Source organism: Colletes latitarsis, chromosome 2 (assembly GCF_051014445.1).
Source record: "Colletes latitarsis isolate SP2378_abdomen chromosome 2, iyColLati1, whole genome shotgun sequence".
NCBI lineage: Eukaryota > Metazoa > Arthropoda > Insecta > Hymenoptera > Colletidae > Colletes > Colletes latitarsis.
The window spans coordinates 29,624,222-29,649,787 of record NC_135135.1 but is presented as its reverse complement, the minus strand read 5'-3'; the positions used below and the strand labels follow the sequence as shown (position 1 = coordinate 29,649,787).

The following is a 25,566-nucleotide window of genomic DNA, read 5'->3' as shown; positions in this document are numbered from 1 at the left end:
ATATCCACGTCGTAAACAGTATGCTCCGTTATTCCTCGTGTCGTTAGAAATTCATATCTTCCTTAATATTCACACATAACCGATAACCAATTGTCTTGTTTTAAACTAATTACACTTTATAATACATTGCAAGAATGTTTTACATTATTTAGCAATATATGTACAGAAAAAAGAGGATGACAGTATTGAAATGGTTTAAATAATGACCAAGTTGCAAAATACGAACTTTGGTATATCGTTGCATGAATGTTATACTGTCAAAAATATTCTAATACAATACGTATCGTTTTTTTTTTTCTTTTTTGTACAAGATACATCCCTAAAGCATAGATCAGTTATATGCTATTTATATAACTACCGAGGACTTGCACAATACTTTTGTCAAATAGATATTTTTTTATACATTTTTGTAAAGCTACATATCTGCCATTACGATACAAAAAGTTTGAATGACAACGGAATAATATCGGCAGCATTTAAAAAGTGAAAGAGGACAATTTGCTGAGGAGTGCGCGTCTCAAACTTCCGCTTATCGTTTAATCTTTTTCAAAGATTAAAAAGAACATAAATTGAATACTGTTCTCACGTCGCTGATAAAATTCACAGCTTGCCCTAATACGTTTGATACGTGGTAACATCTTCATTTCTCTTTAAATCCAGTTTACCTTTGAGCGCTACTATAAAAATGGCTGTGCACGCTTTCAAATTCTTTCATAAAATCACACATTTAACACTCCGCACGTATCGTGAAATATGTGAGAAATAAAAAATAGCTTGAGCAAAAAACGAGGCGTAGCATACAGTACATGTTATGAAACGACATAACGTGCTTTACATTACGTAGAACACTTACACTAACGGGACAAAAAACGATTGAAAATCCACGTCGACGTCCCGTTGACTAGCCGAATATAAATACACTATGGACAAGTGTCAAGTGAATTTCTGAGCAAACCCAATAAGCGCGACCAGTAGAAAAGGTGAAAATAACGTTTACATTCGAGCACCGATACTACTAAATAATTATCATTTAGAATATACATATATAAAGTTTTACAACCGTGGTCAACTTTCAATATAGCCGTTAAATGATTTTTGTATATGTATTAAAATCGATTTGTCATTGGCTCGTACCCATTGATTGAAATAATTTAAACGGCAAATAAAATCCCTTTATAATCCTTTAGTGACGCAGTAAATTTTTGTTTTTATAAATAATTGACAACGTAAACATCGATGTTAGGCTTTACTCGTGTCTAATGCCACATATGGATAAAAAGGTACTGAAATTATGTAAGTGCGTCGCCGGTACGATAGTGGTAACTAAATTTCGCATAGAAAATTTCGAAAGCATGTCCTGGACGAAATTCGGTCCCGGCGAACTACCGACCTTGTAGAAGATCCGTAGGTTACAGGTCGGATTCTCGGTTTGCGATCCTTTTGTGAGTTTGCACAGTACGTACTCGAATGCCTCTGTCAGTTCACTTACAGTCAGTTCTGTAGAAGGCAAATTTGTTTCCGTGGCTAAATTACCAGTCGAATTAGACGAACCTATTCAAAACACATTCTTCCTTATTTGACTACAAAGAGAACAAGTAGATGCATATTTATACAAAAATATGTACCAATAGACATGTAACATACAATCGCTGAAACATTGTTCTCGTAGTTCCACCTACGCCTTATTGCTACTTTGAAATTACCTACGCATTTTCCAGTCTCTTCATCTGTAAAAAAAAGAAAAAAAATATTTTTTTTAAATAGAATTGTCGAATGAATTTCTCATACCTCCTTCCTTTTTTTTTTGTCTACACTTACATTCAAACCTATTATTATCCCTATGAGCCCAAACGCACCACTCGACCTGAGCACCACGTGGGAGGTTCGGTACAACAATGTAGTCCACAATAGCGTTATTTGTTCGTTTTTCCCATTCCTTTCGTGCGTCTGGTATGTAACTAGAGTGAGTCAAAAAACAGATACCTTGTACAATGTCCCTGAGTTGCGTATTTGAGTCCATAGCTTTAACGATACGATCTATATGCCTCAATGTCAAACGACATTGTTTTTTAATGTTCAAGTCCAGAATAGTCATACTACCAGGCACTAAAGGTATTTGTCCAGCGACTGAAATAATATCACCCACCTAACAAACAATTATTATACCATTACAGTAACTCCTAATTTAACAGCAATGTAATTATTCTACCAGTACGTCTATATTTAAGCACAAGTTTGAAATGTGCACGGATTATTAGTAAATATGGCTTGTACGTTCATCTGTTACTTATCAAGCATTTAACACGTTCACAGTCCGTGACCCGAATCCCAAGTCATAACGCCGAGCTAATGGACATTTCTTTTAAAGAAGCTGGACAGTGAACGTGTTAATCTTTTATTGTCATTCTAGAAAACTTTTATTTTGTTTACCTCACTGTTGTGTCTCTTTTGTAAACCAGATGTGTGTGCGTGCGCGTACAAATGCGCACATACACACATTTTGTCTACACATATACACACAGAGACGTGCACGCAAATTTCTTTTTTAACGGTAGTACACTCACACGAACAGCTTGAGAGTAAGGACCAATGTTCGCTGGTGCCCAGTGACTTATGCTCTGAACATGCATTGTGTGTCGTTTATGAACTTTCTTATCACCACAGTCTTGAGTTTCTTTATAGGCTATAGCGTCAAGCACAACGTGCACATTTAACGGACATTCCACGCATACACGAACCGGTGGATTTATTTTGCTCAGACATGAGGTGTAAGCTTCGTTTATAGATACGTAATTTGACATGTCTTTTATATACAATGTTACGGCAACGATGTCCGATATTTGAAGATTCTCCTTCTTGACTAGACCTAGACAGTCGATACCAATGTCCTATCAATCTACGTCAAGTACAGAGTGTATCGCTATTACGTGAAGAAAAAACAGTTTAATGGGTTACGCCACCCTCACGATCCAACAAGAATCGAAACTTTTGTTCGAACTCATAGTTCGTGGCGATAACTTGTATACAAATAATAATGCAGTCTATTAAAAACTTTAAATTTCAAGCATTGATAGAACTGGAATCAAGGACACTAGAATACCGCGCACGCGATACGTACGCGCCGTGAATGGGATATCATTTTACTTTCTCGTGTCTGATATAAATATAAAAATATTTTTTAAAAGCATATTATGTTTTATTCGTAAAAAAATAAACAGGCGTGTAGTATTGTTAAAAAAAGATTCGTAAAAATACCTTCTGTTTTTATGCCACCAAGGTGACGTAATCCCTTAACTCAGAGGTAGCTTAAAAGACTCAAAGTTTACCTACTGCTTAATATCTCCAATGCTTCTCGCATCGCGGATTTCGCATCCGGATGTTTTCCAGCGACACCGCCAAACCAGAACCAGCCGGTTTGATTCTTATTTACTACCGGTATATCAGGATAATCTTCTTCCTCGTATAAAATTTCCATAGGACTCGGTGGGTTGAACTGGCCTATATTATTTTTACGCGTTCCATTAATTTTTTTAAAAGGGAAACCGAACTAAATACTATCGTATTGTTTAAAATGAATACCAGAATTCGACGTTTTCAGATTACTGTCTATACAATCGTGTTCATCGTTCTCGTCTTCCGATAGATTACAACCATCCTGCAATTCTGGACCAATGATTTCTGCGATATAATCAGCTGGGATTTTAATAGGAACATTCTTTAATCTCTCTTGTAACGTTAATCTTTCCATGCCATCCTGAAAAAATTGCCCTTTGATTATGTACGAATTTATTCTAAATTTTTAATAGAACAAGATATTTTTACTAACATTTTTATCTTGTACATGTATTTTTTTAAAGTTCAAATATCCGACGGGTGCTATGTTGTCGTTCGAATGTACTACACTTTCATATTCATCTCTAAAATAGAAAAGTATTCATAGGAAAAAATGTAACTGATTTTGCATACATATTTATAGTAAATCTTTCGACTTACATTACAATACTTTTACTAAATAATGGACAATCTAATGTGAACGTTTCATATTCTCCTCCTTCTCCGCATACATTTACACCATACTTCTCTTTCTGGAAAAAAATTATTAAACAATTGATACAAGTTATAAATATTCCTACGCATTATCGAACAATGTATTTAATGTATTTAAAATTTGTTCTGCAGGTATTTCGTAAAAGTCCATTGATACTTGGGAACCTTGCCAATGTTGGATTAAATTGAAGGAAGTACTCAAATAGTTAATGTTTTGTGTCAAATTAATCACCAAGACGTTTTACTTACTATCTTGGCAAGATGGGATTGCATTTCAGAGATCGATTTACCCAAATGCCTTGGTTCAAGGCCTAAAGCTGCCACCTTAATTAAAACTGCATTTACAGAACTTTCTATCATTTCTTTTAACAAGTCATCCTGTTCTCGTCTCCATAAATATGATAAAGAAACAAGACCTAAACGACTACATCTGAAAATGAACTTTTACTATTAGATATCTTTGTTGATTTTTAACACTCAGACGGCGGCGTCCGGGTCCGTTTGGACCCCACTCTAGATATAAGCGCTCGCTTAGAACGATACTCGACACAACGTACCTTGTGTTTACGTTAGAACAATAACGAAACGAACACGGCTCAGAGATTGTATTTCTCGACAGTATTTTCTAAGGCCTCTAAATGTCAAGACGTATTCTAAATAATAAACAAGTTTTTTACGAGCTGATAGAAACCTAACTAACCCAGAATCAGAAGATTATCAAAGTGACGAATATCACGGACCCGAACGGATCCCGTACCGCCGTCCGAGTGTTAAACATGTTGTTTAACACTCTAATATACATGTCTATTAATTTGAATTAAAAAAAACTAGAAAGAAATTTGTAGTAAATAATTACACATTTTCCACACGAATTCGTTGATAATCACTCAGAATAGCCCCTGATGAAACAGCTTCTATATTTTCTTTTTCCTGAAATAATAAGGAAAGATTAATCTTTTGTATGTTCAACCTGCAACAATTATATTAAAATATGTTTACCTTCACTTTAGTTAACAACCTAAAGAGATCTTCAACTTCATCATTCTCTGTTGGATAATAACATTTCTCTTGCATTTTTGATCTACCAAATGTTGGTTCACGATACATTGGCAAGCCTATAGCTTCTGCAATGTATTCAACACCCTGATATCCAACAGTTTGGAACATAAACGAATCTAGCTCATCTGGAAAACATTTAGTTTTTATGTCATTCATTTCTTATCATATCTTATCGTTTATCAATGATAAGATATTGAAATAGATTAGCATATCTCTCTTTTTAGCATTAATTTTGTATATAATTATAAATATATTCATTAATTTACCCTTTCCAACAGGATATAAATTAGCTAAAGCCACAATATCATGGCCTGCAGCTACACATTGCATCATGTTAAAGCAAGAGTCTTTACCACCACTGACTAGTGCAACAACCCTCATGTTTCTGTTTTACACTAAAAATCTCTTGAAGTAGTTATCAGGAGCTTGGGGTGCAGATAAATCTGAATATATTCGTTCAGACAATCATCTGGAATAAAATCATTGAAAGATCAATAAAAATTAAACAGTTTTATTACATTATTGACAAATAAAATCTTTTAAATTTATTATAACATTTATCTATAAAATTATAACTATCTTTCAAATGCTACACATATGACGTACATACAACGGCATAAACAAATTATACGACTATATCAATATCACATATAAATATGTATGCACATCAAAAGTAACAACTAAAAAAGAACATATACATGTATTAATTCTTTCATTCCAAACATTTATATCAGAGCAAATTATAAATACCAATTAACAAATATTTGAGTCAGGGATAAGGAAACACACGAAATAAAAACAATATAATTATAGGAGTGTGTAAAGATATTTAGGATTACATATGTATACATTGCCAGTGAGTATACATTAAGCCAAAATTAAATTTATGAAATACATACGCACGTGTGTTTCTTGCACAGTCTAACTTATAAATAAGACAATTTAGGCAGCAACATTCCCTAAGGAAATTGAAAAAAAACTGAGTTCTTGGTTCTCCCTTGATTCAGCATGTTTTAGAGGAAAGAAAATCATATGCTGTTCCCTTAAGTAAAGTTGTACAGGAGACAGAGATGAAAAGGACACCGGATATTCATTTTAACTTGTTAATAGGTGTAACAATTGGCTGGTGAACAAAAATTAATCACTGTACTACTCTACACAGTAAATGTCATGAAATCCGGAAACGATCTCCATAGAATCTGGATTTTCCTCGGGAATGTCACAAGGCTGAATAAGGCGAAACATAAAATCTGACTTAAACGAAATGTTAGAAAAAAGATCAGCGATTATTAAAGAAAAAAAGAATACCTACGGAGAGATTTTTTGGTTATTGCCGATCTCGGCTAGATGAGAAATATTACGGAATGACGCCGAGCAATGAATTGCACGGGGAACGTGAACGATAATTTCGGGCTTATATACGCTAAAATAAACTCTAAATTCTCAATAAATGTAATATTTACATTAGCTAGGCGACGAAAGTTCCTTACACGGCAAAGTCTATCAGAGACTGCGATTGCTTGATAGTGGCGCCTCTCGACGATAGAGCATTTCGCATAAACCGTAGAATTGAGGTTATGACTTATTTTAAGTTTAATATTGTTCATAATCTTTATTAATCAAGCTTATTTGTAAATTTAGCTTTATCATAAATTATATTTCTGCTTATTATGTCTTTATATTTAAAATTGTACAATATTTTTATACAAATTGATGTTGCTTGCGAGAGACTCTCAAATATATTTCGTGCGACCATACCTCGTGACATCATCAATGTATAAGATATATCGATGTCTCGTTATTTCAATCTACTTCTATGCTACATTTTACTGATCATGATACAACTTGAGCCAAATTATAATCATAATTCTTCCTATTGTATGTATATATTATTTATTAATCTTTTTATTCTTCTACGTATGTCATAAAATAAAGGTATAATCTGATACAAAAATGAGTACAGTAGCATCAAGTACCAAGTGTGTATTTGAAAGTTTAGTTTAAAATTGTTTTCAAATTCGTGCTTTTTCCAATTACATAACTTCAAGTCGTTTGTTTATTAACATCGTCGTCACTTGTTTAGGATTTTAGTTTGAGCATTATAAATGCAATTATAAAAATATATCGTTGAAACAAATATACATATATATATATATATATATATATATATATATATATATATATATGTATATATATGTACACACACACGGACGCACACGCACACGACACACACGCTCGCACCACGTGTATATACATATTTTGTTCCAATATGATGAAATAATTAAAATACTCGTAAATTTTATAGAGCGGATGGCGTTTCAGAAATAATAGTATCATTCGAATTACAATAATCAAAAACAACTTTGTAGTTGATTTAAAATATTATTACATGTTTTACAATTATTTATTATTAACGCAATGATATCATGAATAATTTAGAATTTCGTTATTTTTAATATAGAATGTTTAGTACATCTTTATTTAAATAATTTAATTGTATTGGAATGGAAAAACGCAGCCATGAGGGTGAAAAGGGATTAACGAAAAACTGGTTCCCCCAGATGCAATTAATTTCGAAATACATTGAAAATCTACGCCGCCATCTTTACTTAGTAAATCGTTGTCCAATCGGATCACTTTCAATAAGCGGCCATTTTACTTTCGCTACGGTCGCACGAAGCGCGAGTTAGATTCTACGGAGTACCGTGTAATCGCAAGCTACCGCTTGCATCGCAGGTTTCGTGGGTATTCCGTGCTAAAGAGGCTTTGCTAGCGTAATAATTCGATAAAACATTCACTAAATAAAAGCTGTAACATGGTTTTGGCGGAAAGGAACTCGGAAAATGTTAGAAATGGGCGCAGATCAAGGGGCCCCAGCCCCAATGGACAATCCGAATCCTCGAGCGAAGAAGACGGAGGTACCAATTTCATATTGCAATTAAATTATCGTTATAATTAATTCAATTCTTTCGATTGATGGTTTAATTGATGTATCGTAAGTATAAGGAATCTCAAAAACTAAATTTTTATTTAGAAGCCTATATATTTTTCTATTGATCGTACGCGAAAATCCGTAAGGATCTTCAAACAGCGCGCCCCACTTTTCCTCTTTTTAAGTTGTTCGCATTTCCAACCAATTCCTGCGAATATTATTATGAAATGAATTTGAATAATTTGTTTATGAGATTGTTCAACTTTTATTTTTGTATAACTTACCAAATCATATTTTAGTTTTTAATCGAAATCTACAAAGTGTAATTGAATATTTGATGCATTAATGTAAATTAATAATCTGTAAATTATTCATAAATATTGCATTACATATATTAATTAGATATAAACAAAGGTGATTTGCTTCTTCTTTAGTCGGACTAATTTTAAATTTTTGTAATATGAGTAAAGATTTTATTTATTAGCCATGCAATAACTATGATTTTTCATGCAAATTAAAAATCATTACCTTTTAAAGTTCCAGCAGAGAAAATACGCGTTGGGAGAGACTATCAAGTTATTGTTCCAGAGTTTGTTCCAGTTAATGGTATGTTGCTGTAATGTTATTAACTATTTAATAATTATTGAATATTTTATTACATCCGTACTGTAACTTTCCTTTTAAAGGGTAAAAAATGGTTTTCAATTGTATTTTAACTTCTATAATTGTAAACTCTATATTTTAGAACGGCGATTAGATCAATGTCCTGATAGAGCGCTCCTTGTCTGGTCTCCTACTACTGACATACCTGACCAAAAATGTAAGTATCGAATTATTCATTGTTACTCGTTTGATTTGCAAATTAAATATAACAATATGTTAGTTGCTGAAGAAAATAATTTTTTTGTTACAGTGGATGAATATATTATATTGGCAAAGGAAAAATATGGTTATAATGGAGAACAAGCATTGGGAATGTTATTTTGGCATAAACATAACTTAGAACGTGCTGTATTGGACTTAGCTAATTTCACACCATTCCCAGATGAATGGACAGTCGAGGATAAAGTTCTTTTTGAACAAGCTTTTCAATTTCATGGAAAAAGTTTCCATCGTATTCGACAAATGGTAGGATCCATTGCCCGGAACAGTGGTTCTTAATCTTAAGTTTATAACATACTTTAAAAGAGGGTTTTTAGGCTCACAGTATAATTTAGAGAGAGAAATCCGGACATAGTTCTTAATCCTGAGAAATTATAATATCAAGAATTCGATTATCGGTTGCTTGCAAAAAAATTTAGAAAAAGAAAAAATTTAAATATAAACGTTTTAAATGTTTAAAATATATTTGTGTTTTTAAACTCTTTACTGCATAATGTGCTAAATGGGGACCCAATAAAATTCATGATGTTACCTTATGGAGACATCTAATAGCCTTTCAGGTTCAGCTCCTTATTGTATAGTTTCAATATTAATTATTCCATGGATGTATAAATAATCAAGAAATAATTTCTCTTTTGAAAGATAAAATAAAATTCATGCAATAAAAGGTTAAACTGATACTTGTTCTGGACTAAATTTTTTCCTCTATTGAATTATAGTAATGGTTTTAAAGATGATACAATTTGCTGTACAGTCTTCGTGGCACAATGTTTAAAAGTCACTGGTCCACAGTCTAAATTTAAATATACTATTAAAGTTATATTTTGTCATAATTTTATATTATTTTTATTTGAAGAAATAATATTCTTTTGAATTGTATGTTTTCAGTTACCTGATAAATCTATAGCCAGTCTGGTCAAATACTATTACAGCTGGAAGAAAACACGAACTAGAACATCATTAATGGATAGGCAAGCAAGAAAATTAACGAGCGGCGGAAAAGAAGGTGAAAATGGTAGCGAAAACGGAAGTGAATTAGGTTCCAATACAGACAGCGAATCAGAAGAAAAAGTAAGATATTTTTACAAAATATCTAACAAACGCATGCACTAGATTTTTGCGAAACATCAGTTTCTCTCTCTCTCTCTCTCTTAGTAAAACAATAATTAAATTCGTATATATTATTACAAAGCATCTATAAAGATTGTTATTCGCTAGAAAAGAATAACGAATTCGTTTTAGTCGCTTGTTTAATTTTTTATAAACCTTAGAGCTTTATGTTTTCATTTTGTTTTGCTATTTCTCCATGGAATTACTTTATTTTAAGTGAATTAACATTAATGCTGTTGCGTGTGGTAGTGTTCTCCTTTCGCTGCATCTTAATGCCATGGCACTGGCTTTAAAGACACACATGTTTAATGTGCAAATAGTTATATGCGTTTAAAAAAAATGTATCCACACGGTAACGTATTCCATGCGGTGAATGAAACAAATATAACAAGGCCACTGATCTACAATTGGTGAACATCATTAGAACCGAAAATAAAAAATTAAATATAAAATGAATTCGTCTACGTAAGAAAATTCTAACTCGAACGATATATAAAGCTGACATATATTATTTTCGTTTCTTAACACTTGGTGCGTACACGTATTTCGTAATACGATGCGTGCAAATAGTTTCTGAACTGTTTGAAAACCAAGTCTACTTCGTATTAATCATGCGAAACTAAAGTTATTTGCGTTATCGTTGTATCGTGTGTGAACGTAAATGTGGGACGTTCCAGAAATGGACGATCCACCGCGGAATACGTCGTGGAAAGAACCAAGCTGTGCCAGGAAGCCAAGGCACTGACGCCAAAGCCCCGTCCGACTCGGAAAACGCCCCTCAGGTTCAGGTACTCAGCCTAAACCTTACCCAGTTGCATATGCTTATTATATTTTGCTATTTTGTGTCTCATATTTATTTCTCTCTCTCTCTCTCTCTGTCGTATAAATTCTTTTGTCTTAACAAAAAGATAGTGACGAAACGAAAAAAAAAGTACAAAATCATGTACAGAGGCAATCTATGTGTTAGCAGATTCGATAGGCTGAAACCTTACTGAGGAAAAAATATTGAAGAGCAGAATTCAATGCTAGAAAGATATACCACGTATCGCGGTATCATTAATTTTAAGAGAGATTGAGTCTCCATTGCCTGAAAATATTTAACGGAACTCTGTACAAATACAGAAATTCAGTGCTTCTGATTTTGTATGGCAGGCCGAATCAATGCATACAGATAGAGTTTCGAGTAATATGCTTTTGTACATACTTCAATATTTTTGTTTTGTAAAAAAAATCACTCCTAGAGATTTATAGTTTAGTTACATGTTGAAGAATTCAAATGGAGGGAGAGGGTCGGGGGGGGGGGGGGGGGTTATCGGACTTTATTTTAAAAAGGGTATTATGTGTTGTAGGGCTCGTGTAGCAACTGTGGCGTTGCTTGTCATAGTGTTCGTGCGACGCCGAAAGGACACGCGTGTCACAGCTGCTATCTGCACTGGAGGTCAGTGAGTGCAAGTAAAATTAAATATCAGTAATTAAACAATAATTGGACCTTTCCTCGAAATAAGAATGCTCATACAAGCATTTTATTATAATATATACCAAGAGCACAAAACATGATCCTTAAATATAACACTATATAGCACTCGTATCACTCGTACGTTATTTTCATAGATATATGAGCATTCTTATCAGTGCACCAGCTAACGTTCTCGCAGTACCTTGCATTTCATACATACCTGTCCTTTCTTATAAAATCAAAATATATTGTAGATCAGACCCATCCTTCAGTAAAACAGTCAAATACATTGCAAACTTATTCAAATGATTTAGGCGAACCGGTGTAGCAAGGCCGTTAAGTTCCATGCCAGGTCGTACAAATAAAAGAAAACCACCTCGCGGCCTGGTCGTTAATCACGATGATTTAGCAGCATTGGCTGGCCAACAGAATCAAGCAAACAACAGTTTACAAGCAATCGACACTGAAATTGTTAGCCTAAAACGCCAAGTACGTTTTAAACAAGATTAATGCGTTTACAACAACAAACGTGTGGATACATTTTTTCGAAAATATTTTAATTACTTACGTATCTTAATGCTTAATAGTAAAAAATCTGCATTTACTATGTAAACGATTTCTTTTTCAACGCACAGATACAGTCGAACAAACAACAAGTAAGTGCATTAAAACGTAAAACGACTGATGGTATTGACGATTTGCGACCACCGGAAGTATCGAGCCGTATAAACGCTCGTTGGACAAACGATGAATTATTATTAGCTGTTCAGGGCGTCAGAAAGTACGGAAAAGACTTCTCTGCAATCGCTGATGTAATTGGAACCAAAACAGAAGCTCATTTGCGATCATTTTTTGTTAATTATCGTCGGAGGTATAATTTAGACGCGGTTTTAAAAGAATATGAAGCTGAAAATGGTCCAATATTGATTGACGACGAAAAAGAAGAAAAGGTAAGTAAAACATTTAATTTACAATATTAAGTAAGATAAATTGTTAAGTTCCTCGTATGTTTGTGTTTCAGATGGACGTTGATCAGCCAAACGAAACTGCAGAATCATCTCAAAAAACGAAATCATCCGTGGGCCTTGGACAGACAGCTAAATAACAAATGAGTATATTGTTGAGTACCAAACGTGACAAGAATAATCACAGACACTTTGATAATCGATAATATCAGAAAAACAAAGGTATTTGTCCATGATTCATTTTACAATTTATATTTCTTTTGTTCCGTTGTTGTATCGCTTTGCTATTATGGTAGTGCGATTTTACATCAGGAATAATGTTTATTTGAACAAGGGTTGAATACGAACAACGGAAATGAAACAGAACGAATGATTGGAAACTAAATTAACATTAAACAAAGCTTAAAACTACGTTGTACACGGTACGGTGCGTTTCCTTAGCTGATTTGTCCTCGTAGATATGGTGGAGAGAGGTACTCTTGTGTGCAGCTTGGCACCAGAAATTTCAATTTAACACTCTGTGAATAGCTTGGAATTGAAATTAGTGAATCTTATACTGATCGATAGAAAGGTTAATGAACTCGGAACGATAGAATTTGACGGACGCATTGACGATGCTCGAGACAAAACGCTAGAGCCCGCGTGACGTCACCTGAAAAAATATCAGCCTGCGTCCATGACGCCACGCTGCACTCTCGGTCTCTCGTTCCCCGGTTCCACCACTTGTTAGACTAGATCTTGTACACGTTTCTCCTTAATTTTTATTCAACTTGTGCGTAGTACGGCGATCCATGTAATGAACATATGGATGAATTAATACGGAAGAAAGCGTGTGAATGTATTCAGCTAGCGTTATGTTTAGTGTATGATATCTTTTGTATGTATCTAAAATGATGGGACTTTTATTAAGCAATCTGATAGAAGTGGTTCCATTAAAGACATTTAGCGTATCATTCTTAGAAAACGTAAATTTCGTTAAGTTAATGCATTCAAATACAAGTATAAGCATTTTCAATAATATACATTGTATGTAATTATGGATGCATATTAGTTATTTCTTTGGTGAGTACTCTGTAGCACATAATATTTCTAGGTATATATGTGGAACGTAAAATGTTCCATTTTGACTAATGAAAGTAATTTAAACAAAAACAAATTACTTATTTCGAATGTGGGAAGATTCATTAATAATGGATGAAGAATTAATAAGATTGTAAAAATGTTTAAAAAAAATTCATCGTTTCCAACATTAAGAAATTCATATATTGCTTGGTAACAACTATAAACAAAACAATTTATACACCAGAGAATTAAAATGACAGTTTCATATGCGGATAATCAAGGTATCTTGTGACTATTTCATTACTCGAACGATTTTTTACCCGTGCTCAAATATTCACTAGCCATTGTAAAGTTTTGCCGCTGTAATATTGCTACGTTTGTATCGATTTCAAGTTTTGCATGCACTTTGTGTCAATTTATTCCTTCTATATTTAATTGTTTTTAAAGAGAGTTTCTAAGAAATTTAAATTGTTTACGTTACGGAATTTGAAATATACAGATAAGAAAAACAAGTATAAATGAATCAACTACTATTTACATTTAATTTATGTAGAATATTTTCAAAATAATTTTAATACTCTTCGTGTAGTTACATAAGATTTTGGTGCCGGATGAAAATTCTTGTATTCGTGCCTATGCATTTCTGGGCGTACAAAAAAGGTTTAAGGAACACAAGGTTGTAAGTTAAAGAGATATTTTTCTTTTTTCTCTCCTCGCATCTCTTTATACTAAACTGCCATGTGTACCTTTAAACTGTAATAACGTTAAAATTTGCCGTGAGTCAGACAATCTTCCACTCTATACAGAAACAAAATGACAAGGAGGAAAAAAAAGTTTCTATGCATCTGTCGATTTTTAAATGGTTGAAATTATTGATTATGATTACATGAAACAGAAGATTGAAAGAAAAAGGTTTAACACATTCGTTGCTAAATTATTTTATTTAAAATATGGAATTGCAACGATTGCGTTAAATAAGCTATTTGCTAGAGAAATAATGCTCAATGAAAAGGTACAGTTTCATTCAAGTTTTAAGAAAAGAATTGTAATATTTTATCATGATACATCACAGTGTGAATTTCTTTTACAAATTTTATAGAATAACAAATTTGAGGGGTTGAAAATCGTGCTGCAAAAAAAAAAAAAAAAAAAAAAAATATCAGATTAAGGGAAATAAATATATTTTTGTGGCTTACTGCTACCTACTTGATCCAGTTGTATAAAAAAAATAATGGTTCCTGAATATTTCTATTGTATTATGCAAAATTATGTAACAAAAGCACATATATATTAAAATTGACCGTATTGCTAAATAACGGTGCTTATATAATAACGAGCACAAGTTTTTATACTCCGATATAGAGGGGTATCTCATTTATAATAGAAAAATATATTGAATAATTTTAACGGGGCGAGTCTCCTCACACGTACAAGAAAAAAAATACTTTCAAAGAAATTTCCCAAAATAGTTTGTTGTTCTTACAATGTTACATGTTCGAACGAATATAAAACGCATATATCTGCTTACATCTTGATATAGTTATAATTTTAGAATGATAAAAATGTTCTTACTGAATCTATTTTCAAGAAATCATTTAATCGCGTCAATTGTTCTAAAAATTCAGACTTCATATTAACTGTATTATAGATAAATAATAATTACTTGGATTCGTCTTTACTAATCATTAAAGCCAACCTAAATACAATTGTACATGAAAGCAATTTTTAACAAATTACATGTGAAATCGATAGAGTTTAATTTAGCAAATGAAACAATTATTGTTGGAAAATATTTTTAAGAACCATTGACTTCCAATAATTTTCACTGCTTTATGATAGAATGTGAAAATTCAAATATGTGTGATTTTTAATTGTAGTTTCACATGTACATCTACATTTACTATTAATAGCAATAGTAATAATATTGTTAGTTTAATGTTTGTCTAGGTAGTATCGACTACTTAATGTTAATAAATGAAAACACTCGCAAGCGTTTGTGCACGATTTCTTTGTCAGAAAGATGTTATTCCTTTAAAATGATTGTCAGATTAGGAAGCACTCCTTAGCAATTACTATATAAACATACTTTGATGTAAATAGAAATGATCACCAAAGAAATTTAATGTAATCGTTAGCGACATATCACAAAGATGGATCAAATAGTCGCTAGGACTATCTGGTCGAACGAATAGTTTGCAAACTCAAATGCAAATATATTACGATCAGACGGGGATAGCAAATTATTCGGATTTTTTATTTTTTTTTATTTTTTACACAAATTATTTTTATTTGAATGATACCCTTACAATTAAACAAATACACGTAGAAAATCATTTGATTTTATGCCTTGATATGAAGTAACTTTTCGAATCGTTCAATACAATGTAATCTGTTATGCTCTGATCAATTTTCATTACATTCTTCGTGAAATCATATAGGTCTAGTATGTGTAATTGTTTCATACACGAAAGCACGGCGTAGTGTTCAATTATATTATTAGGTATAAGTTTTCAATAGCATAAGATTGAAGAAAGAAGCTGCTTTTGAATACTCTGTTGCATAAACTTCTTTCTTTCACGCAAATGTCATCTTCTTTCTTCAATTGTTATTTAATTAAAAGTGCATTTAAACGGAGGACGATGCGCAATTAGCGAATAAAAGTTTCTTCAAATAGACAAATCTGCTTAATACCTGAATACTTTTCAAATTGAATTTTTGTAATTTTATACGTCGCCGATACTTTTCCTTTCGTGATATTATTGGAGCAATGCATCCATCATCGAACACGTCGATGCCACACGATAGTTTTAATTCGTATGACTTAGCTCGACCATTGACCCTTGTTCAACTTGATACAGTGTACCAACGTTGGGTCAAAATGACCCCCCGATCCGGAGTTAGACGAGGGTTAAAGAAATGTAATTTCTTGAAAGATGTCACGACAACAAATTTACTAGATTATATTTAATATCGCGCAACGGTGCAAACTGTAGATACGATGGAAAGAACGAGAATTTCGCAATGTGTAATATATATTCTATGATCGTTCAAAATTTTCTAATATTCTGATACGATTAATGTAGTATAATGTAAATATAAAGTTATAAACTTTGTGAATGTGTACACATTCTTATGTCCGTAAGGTGTACAGATGTATTTATTCAGTACTATTAAATATCTCTTGTGTACTTTGACGAGTTACAAAGCATTTATTTCGGGATTCCTTAAAAAGAATTATTAGTTTTTAATTATAAAATAGATCATGATTGCTTATAGTTTATTCAGTTACAATTGTACATTATTTTTATTAGTCGTATTCTTGTATTACAATTCTTTGTTTTCTTAATAAATAATCTATGTATCTAGTATTTAAGAAAACTTCTAAATTAGTATAATCGAGACATTTTTCTTGGAGCTGATATTTCGTTCCATTTTTACTCAAGACATCAATGACATCCTCGTCATTGTGTTCCGCGGCATTTTCTATAGAGCACTTGTTAGAACTGTACTTATTTCGTTCTATGTAATAAAAACAAAGATTTAAAAACTTTGACTCTTCCCTGTAAAAAGGATTATCATTGTGATAGAAGGGATTTTCAATAGTTGCGTTTACGTCCAACTTTTTAATACTGTGCGTGAACAGTTTTACAAAGAATAAATTCGTATTCTTGTTCGTGGCAGATTTCGATCGATCAAATATAATTTCGGATAGTAGTTTTTGATATATGTATTCAGTGTGTTTCGAATTACTACATTCAATGTTAATTATTTGTAAAACATGTGCTCTCAAACTCTCCGCAGTGACTTGACGTATTTCTAAAATTTCATCCTTCAACAAAATTAAACAGCAATACAAAATCGTTAATTGATTTTTGTTTGTTAGTTCTGTAAAGCGACGAACTGAGAACTGTATAAATTCAACTGCCATCTGTCTCATATGTTCTTCTTCGTGAATACATAAATCGAAAATATCAGATAATATTTTACTTATAATTGTCTCGTTCTTAGAAAACGTTACTACTAGCACATATTTCAAACGCCAGAAACTAGAGAATGTTTCACTTTCTTCTGTTTGAAAAGATGAATTATCTAAAAATTTCTCAATATGTAATTCGCTAATATGTGACAATGGCAAATATTTTAAATTTCTCAGAACGTAATTTACCATTGCATTCAGAAGTAATTCGTTACAATCATATTCGTTTAATAATAAACGAGTAAGAACACATTTTAGAACTGGTATACAGTACCCTAAGTAATTTAAGAAAGAAGTACTTTGATTAATGCAACAAGAGTCTAAAATTTTATGTAGAATACCACAGTCAATGCTATTCGTACGTTTAACATGGTCTGCATATAATTTCATAGATAAATCGATAAATTGGAAAAATCCTGGCTTTATCTTCTCAGAAGATAATACAGCCTCGTTCTGATCAAAAATAAATATATCCGTAATATGTATTTGATTAGAAATAGACTCTGATAGTTGTAAAAATAATACTTCTAACATGTAACATATTTGTGGATTATTTAACTTTTCGGTCATATTGCTCCAAATTCGTAATATTTTTCGAAACCGTAACAATTCTACATATTGTTCCGATTCATCACTCGTATATTGTATACAGTTTGATTGTAAATTTATATTGTCAACTTCAATTGATAGCTTTTCTTTCAAATATTTCATCGTTAATAAATAGCCGTGTATCAAATTAACATTACGACTCGAGGAAACATCGCGTTTCAATTGTGTAATCTCTGACTTAATACTCAAAAAGTCTGTCAATGCTGCATAGGCTTTCGCAGCTAGGAGTCTGACATATAAAACGGGATTTATAAACAAAGTACGAAGTAAATGCTTTGCCTTTGATGTAAACTCCTGCGAAGAATAGCCGATCAAGCTGCAATCGCTGCTTGAAAACTTCGAAAGAAGAATAAGAATGTGCACAATATTTGAATGTAAATATAACGCGGTAGAAAAGTTCGTGAACGTAGATGAAAAAGTGTACAACTCTTTTATAACGTAATCTGCGAGTACAGGATAGTGTGTGACAAAGTGGTTAATAGGGTAACCATTTCCAAAGTCTAAAATTTCTCCATAACTTTGACCAACCAGTCTTGGAACAATTGCACCGAACAATTGTAGACTTGCATTTCTAAAAGAGTTTATTATCTTTATAATTGTTCTATATTTAGTTTTAGTTAATTTCAATTTATATCTCTATAGAAATTTTCAGTATTACCTTATAGTCCATATTTCAGATTCCAGGTATTTAAAACAAATCAACGAAATCCTTTGCATATGTGGAATTAACTGTGCATGTATTTCTTTATCAGCTACTAAAGTACACAAAAAGTGTAAATGTCTTGCCCACGGAGAATCATGTTGAAATTCTACACTATTTAGAGAAGCATTTGAGAAATTGTCCAACAAGTCTAACAATTTTTGTACTGCAAAATGTAGAAGAGGTCTATCTCTTCTATTATCACTGACAACAATTTTATGAAACATTATCGATAATCCTGCACCTCTTCTGGTAATATTTAAAGAATGCATCGCATAATTTTCTAGGATACGCAATATGTGCGTTTTAGGTAAGTCACAGTACTTAGTTTCTTTGCATAAACGTCTGCAATTTGTAATTTTCCTCAATTATAACTTAATTTGATTGAAATTTTAATCCAAATTATATAATACCTAGTTAAATGTCCTATTGCTGTACCAGCAGACTCCACTACACCTTTGTGTCTACACCTGAGTAATATAGCAATAATAATATCGGTAGAACATTCGACAATTTCATCTGAATACATTAATATTCCTATTTCACAAGCTATTTCACAAGTGACCTGGATAAGAAATAGATTTTGTTAATTTTGTTTCTTGCCAGTCAAAATTGCATAACAAAAATCAGAACTTTACCTTTAAGGACATCCAAATACAAGAAATGAGAACTTGATGTGCAGGAGTTAAATTTAACTCGTCGAAATTAATTCTGTTAACTTCGCTATTTTTAATCACTTCATTAATTGCTAATCCCATTTCCGCAAACGAAGATGAATATTCTGAAAATTGAATTATGTCTTAATTCAAAAGGAAACATTTTTTACACATTTTATGTGTTCTAAATTCCTGAAATCAAATATTATATACCTCTGTTCTCAGATTTTGATGAAAGTACAGACAAAAAAAAATCTGTAGCATCCTTCAATAGATGTAATATTTTTTCAACAAATTCTAAAGTTAAACAACAACTTTCTGGGCCATTTTTAAACACAATATTTAATAAAGCAGTTAACATGCCATAAAACGGTTTATTCTGAACAATTGCCTTTAGTATATCTTCTTTCATTTGTGTTAATTGACTTGCAGCTTCATTAAGCAAAAAATCTGAATATCTCAAGTGATTATTACAATTCTTGTATTCATATTGATCACATACTGCAAGAGTAGTGCCTTCCAAAATATTTATAGGTAGCCAGTTTGCTAAAATTGATACCGAAGCAGCACCGCTTTCGATTTCATAAAATTTAGAAGAATTACAATGTTTTAATGCCACTCGGTATAATACCTAAATAAATGTTTTGTATCTAATTACATTTATTAAAAAATATTTAAATGTGAATTACAAGTGAATATTTCTTACTTGCTTCTCCAAATTAGTTAATACATCCTTGTCAAAATAATTAACAATAATAAAAGTACTTAGTTGTTTGACATCAGTTGCAGAGTCTAACACAAGCTTTAACAAAGCGAATAAGCTTTGTTTATTCGTGAACTTCCAGTTTCCAGATGCCTTCAGATGCTTTTGCAGCAATAAAGTACAAGACATATTTTCAATGTTATGGGATTTATTTAATCCATTTCCATTGCTAAAAGACAGTATGGCTCTATATAAACTTAAACCAAGTATTTTTCGTTGATAACAGGAGCCAATTTCAAAGCAATCCAACAAAAATTCATGCAACCAATGTGTAATGTAACATACATCAGCTATGCAATCTGGTTTAGCGTCACACATCTTTAAAACATTGGCATATAGTATTTTAAAATATTTGACAATGCCATCTCTCATATACACTGTCGTAGCATTTGCATTATGCCATAAGAAACTTCTTATTGTATAAAACTGATCTCTGTTTTCATTGTAAAATTTGTTTACTTGGTAACAGTTTATTGCAAAACCATTTAATCTTACAATCTCATCGTTATGATTTATATAACATTCAATTCTTGGTTGTTGTGGAAGATCAATACGCATTTCGCTAGCCATTCTTTGAAGATGTGAACACAAAAAAAGTCCATTTATATCTCTGGTCAAATCCCATAAATATGGTAAAATGTTTCTGTACTTTTTAACAATTGGTTCAAGCCAATATTTACAAAGTAACTGAAGATCATTGTGATTGGTACTGAAAGTAGTTAAAAATCCATATTTAATTTTAACTTCTTGTATTACCACGTATATCAATCTACAAGTAAACTTACTTTTCCATTGTGCCCCAATGATGAAAAAGATAATTTATTATGTACCCAAATGATTCCTTCCATTCATCTTCGCTTAATTTCTTTATAATAGCAATATAAACCTTTGTGCCTGCCGAGCGCAAATAATGTTTCGTCAAACTCGTAGATACGGAAAATAAAAAGTCATAAGATGTCATAATTTTAACGTTATCCCAAACTTCACAAATTTCTGCAAGTATATCGTATTTTATTTCATTCTGCCAAGAAATTTTATCGACACAATATTTAAATACAAATTCCAGATATCCATTGTATTTTTCCTCCATAATTTTCAGGTACATGTTAAACACGGTTGTTGAGTTTTGTTTACTTATTTCATTAATAGCATTACACCAATTCGAAAAAATAATTGCTTCTAATTTTTGCTCTATTACTATGTCACATGTATTCCAAAAATCTGTATTCATGGTTCTGCGTAACCACAAGTACAATATTTTGTACGCGAAATAAGAATGTTTAGTATATTTTATGCAATGTTCATATACAACATTCAAGATGAGAACACAAACATCATCATCGGAGTATATTTCTTTACAATTTACTTGTAAATATCCATAAACACAAATTAATTTAAATAATTCAGGCTTGATAGTATCATATTTTTCATCCAAAAAGTATAGTTCATTGGAATTACACTTTAAAAAATCATTTAATGTATCTTTCAATAGAATCAAAGTAGGTTGCATCGACAGTAAAGCAAAAAATGTGTGTGAAGCTAACAAGGTTCTTTCTCTTCCTATTTCTGTGTTTGGAATAAAAGTTTGTAGAATGTATGCAAGAACTGGTTGCCATTCTTTCAAATTTTCATTATTCCATGGCTGTTTATGCGAGGAAGCATAGTTTATTAGTTTCTGAAAAGGTAAAAAAATAAAAGTTTGTAATTATAAAGAAAACGGACATTAATTATTACAACCAAAATTAAAATGTCACTGTATTGAAATATACTAACTCTGAAAATAACAGTGTCTTCTGTACATGTTTGCAGTTCTCTGATTAAATAATTCAATTCCATACTATTTGTACACATTTTACTATAATTCAGAGACAGAAGTTACACTCTTTTTGCTTTATTTCAATGCTTATGGTCTTGTTCCCTAATCGTATGAATTGGTATTTGTTGTTTGAAAATCAAAAGTCGCTTTTGTAGCAAGTTGTGCAGGTGCATCAGGTTTTTCTGTTTTATTCCCATCAAGGCTACATGTTCTGTAATTAACAAGTAATAATATTGCTTTTTAACAATTTCATTTTACAGCAATTCTAAAAACAATTATAACATAATTAATTCTTGCAAAGCCATAAATGAATTTAAGAAGTTCAAAAGATAACAAATTATTGGTTTAAATATACATAAGCATATTATTTAGCAGCCATCAAACTAGCCTTCTGTTTAAAATTTTCTATATGCCAAATACTTGAAAAACAAAAAAATGAATTCTGCCTAATAGAATGGATTAAGGATTTTTCATACAATATAAGAAAACAATATCATGTTACTTTGAAGCATTTGTTTTATTATAACAAAAATAAGAAAACTTAATTTGAAAACAGTTCAATAACTATTAGTTCAAATGTGGTAACTTATAAATTGTAATCACTAAATTAGAGTTATGCTGGATTTGGTTGTCCAGGAACATACCCCCCTTGTTCTATTTGCTCTTTGAATTTCAAGTACTCTCGCTTACGATCAAAGTGTTTTACCTAGTAAAAAGTTACAGAAATGATGATTCAATTACAAACAGAAAAACATTTTGTACAGCAATATTATAGATTATTTCTTATTGTTGCTTGTTAAGCACTATTGGAACAAAAGTACAAGTACTAATATTTCTAGGTTTATAAAAATATTATCTATTGCATAAAACTTACCCATAATGCAGGGCAAAATTTTTCATATTGTTCTCTGTATTTCTTACATTCTGAATCTAATTTACCATCATCCAAACACTTCCAATATTCATCCCTGTAATTCCAACACTTTGTTCGTTCATCTTTATTTGGGAAAGACATTCTAAAATAATTTAATTTTAGTATTAACTTACTACCAATTTATTTAATGTATAAGTTTTGACATTTAACTGAATAGTGCTTGTCACTAACATGTATTTTTATTGTATTTCTTAAACTTTTGTACGTAAATACATTTTTTTAGTAAAGAAAGAAGAAAAATATGCAAAAGAGGAAAATATAGTAAACACTTACCTACAACAGCTATTTCGTGACTGAAAGTGTACAGTGAATATATAAATTTTAACAGATGAATTTGAAATGTATTTCAAGCACTTATTTTTATAGAATCAAAAGTAATATTCTTAAAATAAAACGAAGATGATTACATAATCATGTAACATTATATACCATTTACACATTCAAGACGATTAAACGAGGAAAAATTAAATCTGTTGATACACAAATACACGAGAATTTTTAAAAACGTAACATAGAATTATATTTTTTGTATTTTTTATTCATACATTATGTATTATTCATGTGGTAGGTTAATTGTGTGGATAAATATTTTTTTTTAAAGAAATGTTATAATTTTGAACAGCATACATATATGTACGTATGTAGAAAAAGCTGTAAAATTTGAGGTAAATTTAAATTTAATATATACGTACTCCTACATTATATAAATAATAATTTTATCATTGCAAATTGCATGGAGAAAACTATAACTAACCTGTTTATTCCTTTCGTTGAAAAAGGTATAAAATATTACAGTGCACAATATTAATTTTTACAATATTTACATTAAATCTTACAAAACTGTATAAATATTTAATAATTATTTTTCAACCCATTGTAAAATACAAAAAATATCGAGGAACAATTCATGACGTTTTCTTGGAGATAAAATGTTATCTTTATGAGCATGCGTGAAAAGATATTAGTTTTTTTTTATATCGATGTTGAAACATTAAATTAGAAAAGCAAATTTTAATTGAAATATCACACAAATATACAAACATATAAATTATTATATTTTATACTTATCGACTGATGAAATTAAATTAAATAGGATTTAGCATTACCAACATAAAAATTAATCGCGATGCAATTTTTAGAAATATATCGTTTCTTCTTCATACGCTGTGACTTTTTGTTGCTAAACAGGATAATGAAGAAATTCGATTTTTTAAATATACGAATGTATGTTTTATTATGTACAAATACATTTATTTTTAATTTACAATAACAACAGTTCAATTTAGTATATCAAGGATGAAGCATTTAACATTACTAAATAGTTCAAGTACTTTAATTAATGTGATTTCTCTTATAGTGTAATAAAAACATATGAAATTTTATACAGCCCCAAAAAAGGTAATTGTTTGTTACAACATTGACGAGAGGGACACTTTCATTGCATTACTGTTAATTGCATCACCCTGTGCATATTTGTATATGAAAGATTCTGCTTCTACGTAAGATAAATTATAACCAAAATAATAACAATACATGTGAATACCATCCCACCAACTAAAATAAATCCATCTTGTCTTGCTCTTTTCTCTATTAGTCTCATTGTGGTGTTTGAAAGTCCTAATGTGTTCCCAATATCTAGTAATCGCTTATGAGCTCCTTTCAAAGATATTCGTTGTGTTCTTAAATTATCTAAAATACTACTTCCGCTTTGAAGCAGATCATCCACTCCATTAATTGCATTTCGTAAACTAGAATTATGTTGAACATTGTGATCTATCATAATGTCAATGTGATCATTTGGAGTGAATGTTGTAGATAACAATGCTTCTCTTTCAGCTTCTTCTCTTTGCTTTTTCATCATTTTGCTACGCCAAGAATTTAATGCAGCAGTAAGATGACGGCTGTCATATTTTAATTGGTCCACTCTCATCTTAGCATTCTGTCTTTGAGATATGGGACCTTTCAGGCAGAGTACATCTAACCTTTCGCAATTACTAAAAAGTTAATGCATGAAACGAATATAGTTTTTGTTAATCATTGCTTATTGTTACATGACTATATATGTATGTTATAAATAAATAATACATAAGTTTGTAAATCTTTAGCACCGTTTTGAAGCATTTGAAACAGAAATCTGTTGGTTCACTACCTGTTGATGAGATTTATTTTTGATTCTATGGTGTTTTCTACTTCGATGTCTAGGTTAGGCGATTTTTTCTCAAACTGCGAGAAAAGATGTTGAGTTTCCTGGACCAATTTGTTTGTTTGATGGTATAACGTGTCCATATTGTTTAATAAATATTTCCATTCGTCTTTTAACATCCACGATAGTTATGACGTGAAAGTCACAAATACAACAAACCGAACAAACACCACTGTCAGACCGTGTATCTGGAACAGTGGTTATCAAAGTATTTCAAAGGTTTTTTTACAATACAATAAATATGTCATTTAAGAAGTACTGTACTACGAAACGTTTGTAAAACGGTGAAATTTAATAAATTTCTTCATAATAATTTTTAAGAACATATAAAGTATTGTTTCTTTAAAATTCCGTAATCAACAATATAGCAGTACTTTCCATTTTAATAAAAGAGAA

General features: G+C 31.3%; 5 protein-coding genes across 13 annotated transcripts; 1 reads left to right on the top strand and 4 right to left on the bottom strand.

The window, feature by feature from the left end:
• Positions 1–1,199: 1,199 nt before the first annotated feature.
• LOC143351759 (uncharacterized) lies at positions 1,200–6,724 on the bottom strand. Of its 4 annotated transcripts, none has more exons than XM_076783629.1 (14): positions 6,419–6,724; positions 6,006–6,333; positions 5,373–5,575; positions 5,047–5,231; positions 4,904–4,977; positions 4,297–4,477; positions 3,994–4,085; positions 3,827–3,917; positions 3,580–3,754; positions 3,331–3,498; positions 2,565–2,866; positions 1,819–2,146; positions 1,626–1,727; positions 1,200–1,551 (listed from the first exon to the last, which is right to left on the bottom strand). In XM_076783629.1, the coding sequence occupies exons 3-14, from the start codon at positions 5,485–5,487 to the stop codon at positions 1,247–1,249; spliced, it is 2,118 nt and encodes a 705-aa protein (XP_076639744.1). In that variant the 5' UTR covers positions 5,488–5,575; positions 6,006–6,333; positions 6,419–6,724; the 3' UTR covers positions 1,200–1,246. The 4 variants fall into 4 exon arrangements, with proteins under 4 accessions (XP_076639744.1, XP_076639745.1, XP_076639743.1 ...); XM_076783630.1 differs by having other exon boundaries at positions 6,010–6,333; XM_076783628.1 differs by lacking the exon at positions 6,006–6,333.
• Positions 6,725–7,781: 1,057 nt separating this feature from the next.
• Corest (REST corepressor) lies at positions 7,782–16,701 on the top strand. 2 transcript variants are annotated; one of them, XM_076784071.1, is made up of 10 exons: positions 7,782–8,024; positions 8,576–8,644; positions 8,784–8,858; positions 8,952–9,166; positions 9,809–9,991; positions 10,708–10,818; positions 11,380–11,468; positions 11,801–11,975; positions 12,122–12,436; positions 12,508–16,701. In XM_076784071.1, the coding sequence occupies exons 1-10, from the start codon at positions 7,922–7,924 to the stop codon at positions 12,589–12,591; spliced, it is 1,419 nt and encodes a 472-aa protein (XP_076640186.1). In that variant the 5' UTR covers positions 7,782–7,921; the 3' UTR covers positions 12,592–16,701. The 2 variants fall into 2 exon arrangements, with proteins under 2 accessions (XP_076640186.1, XP_076640187.1); XM_076784072.1 differs by lacking the exon at positions 10,708–10,818.
• Positions 16,674–22,131, bottom strand: LOC143351951 (uncharacterized). The gene is made up of 8 exons (XM_076784067.1): positions 21,991–22,131; positions 21,003–21,892; positions 20,161–20,926; positions 19,668–20,085; positions 19,437–19,579; positions 19,212–19,363; positions 18,757–19,143; positions 16,674–18,669 (listed from the first exon to the last, which is right to left on the bottom strand). The coding sequence occupies exons 1-8, from the start codon at positions 22,066–22,068 to the stop codon at positions 16,821–16,823; spliced, it is 4,683 nt and encodes a 1,560-aa protein (XP_076640182.1). The 5' UTR covers positions 22,069–22,131; the 3' UTR covers positions 16,674–16,820.
• On the bottom strand, positions 22,107–23,995 carry LOC143351955 (cytochrome c oxidase assembly factor 6 homolog). Of its 5 annotated transcripts, XM_076784074.1 has the most exons (6): positions 23,722–23,995; positions 23,397–23,618; positions 23,241–23,260; positions 22,908–23,049; positions 22,678–22,739; positions 22,107–22,244 (listed from the first exon to the last, which is right to left on the bottom strand). In XM_076784074.1, the coding sequence occupies exons 2-6, from the start codon at positions 23,397–23,399 to the stop codon at positions 22,136–22,138; spliced, it is 336 nt and encodes a 111-aa protein (XP_076640189.1). In that variant the 5' UTR covers positions 23,400–23,618; positions 23,722–23,995; the 3' UTR covers positions 22,107–22,135. The 5 variants fall into 5 exon arrangements, with proteins under 5 accessions (XP_076640189.1, XP_076640191.1, XP_076640192.1 ...); XM_076784076.1 differs by lacking the exon at positions 23,397–23,618; XM_076784077.1 differs by lacking the exons at positions 23,397–23,618; positions 23,722–23,995 and adding an exon at positions 23,660–23,703.
• Positions 23,996–24,173: 178 nt separating this feature from the next.
• Membrin (Golgi SNAP receptor complex member 2) lies at positions 24,174–25,541 on the bottom strand. The gene is made up of 3 exons (XM_076784073.1): positions 25,435–25,541; positions 25,117–25,358; positions 24,174–24,961 (listed from the first exon to the last, which is right to left on the bottom strand). The coding sequence occupies exons 2-3, from the start codon at positions 25,287–25,289 to the stop codon at positions 24,463–24,465; spliced, it is 672 nt and encodes a 223-aa protein (XP_076640188.1). The 5' UTR covers positions 25,290–25,358; positions 25,435–25,541; the 3' UTR covers positions 24,174–24,462.
• Positions 25,542–25,566: the final 25 nt, after the last annotated feature.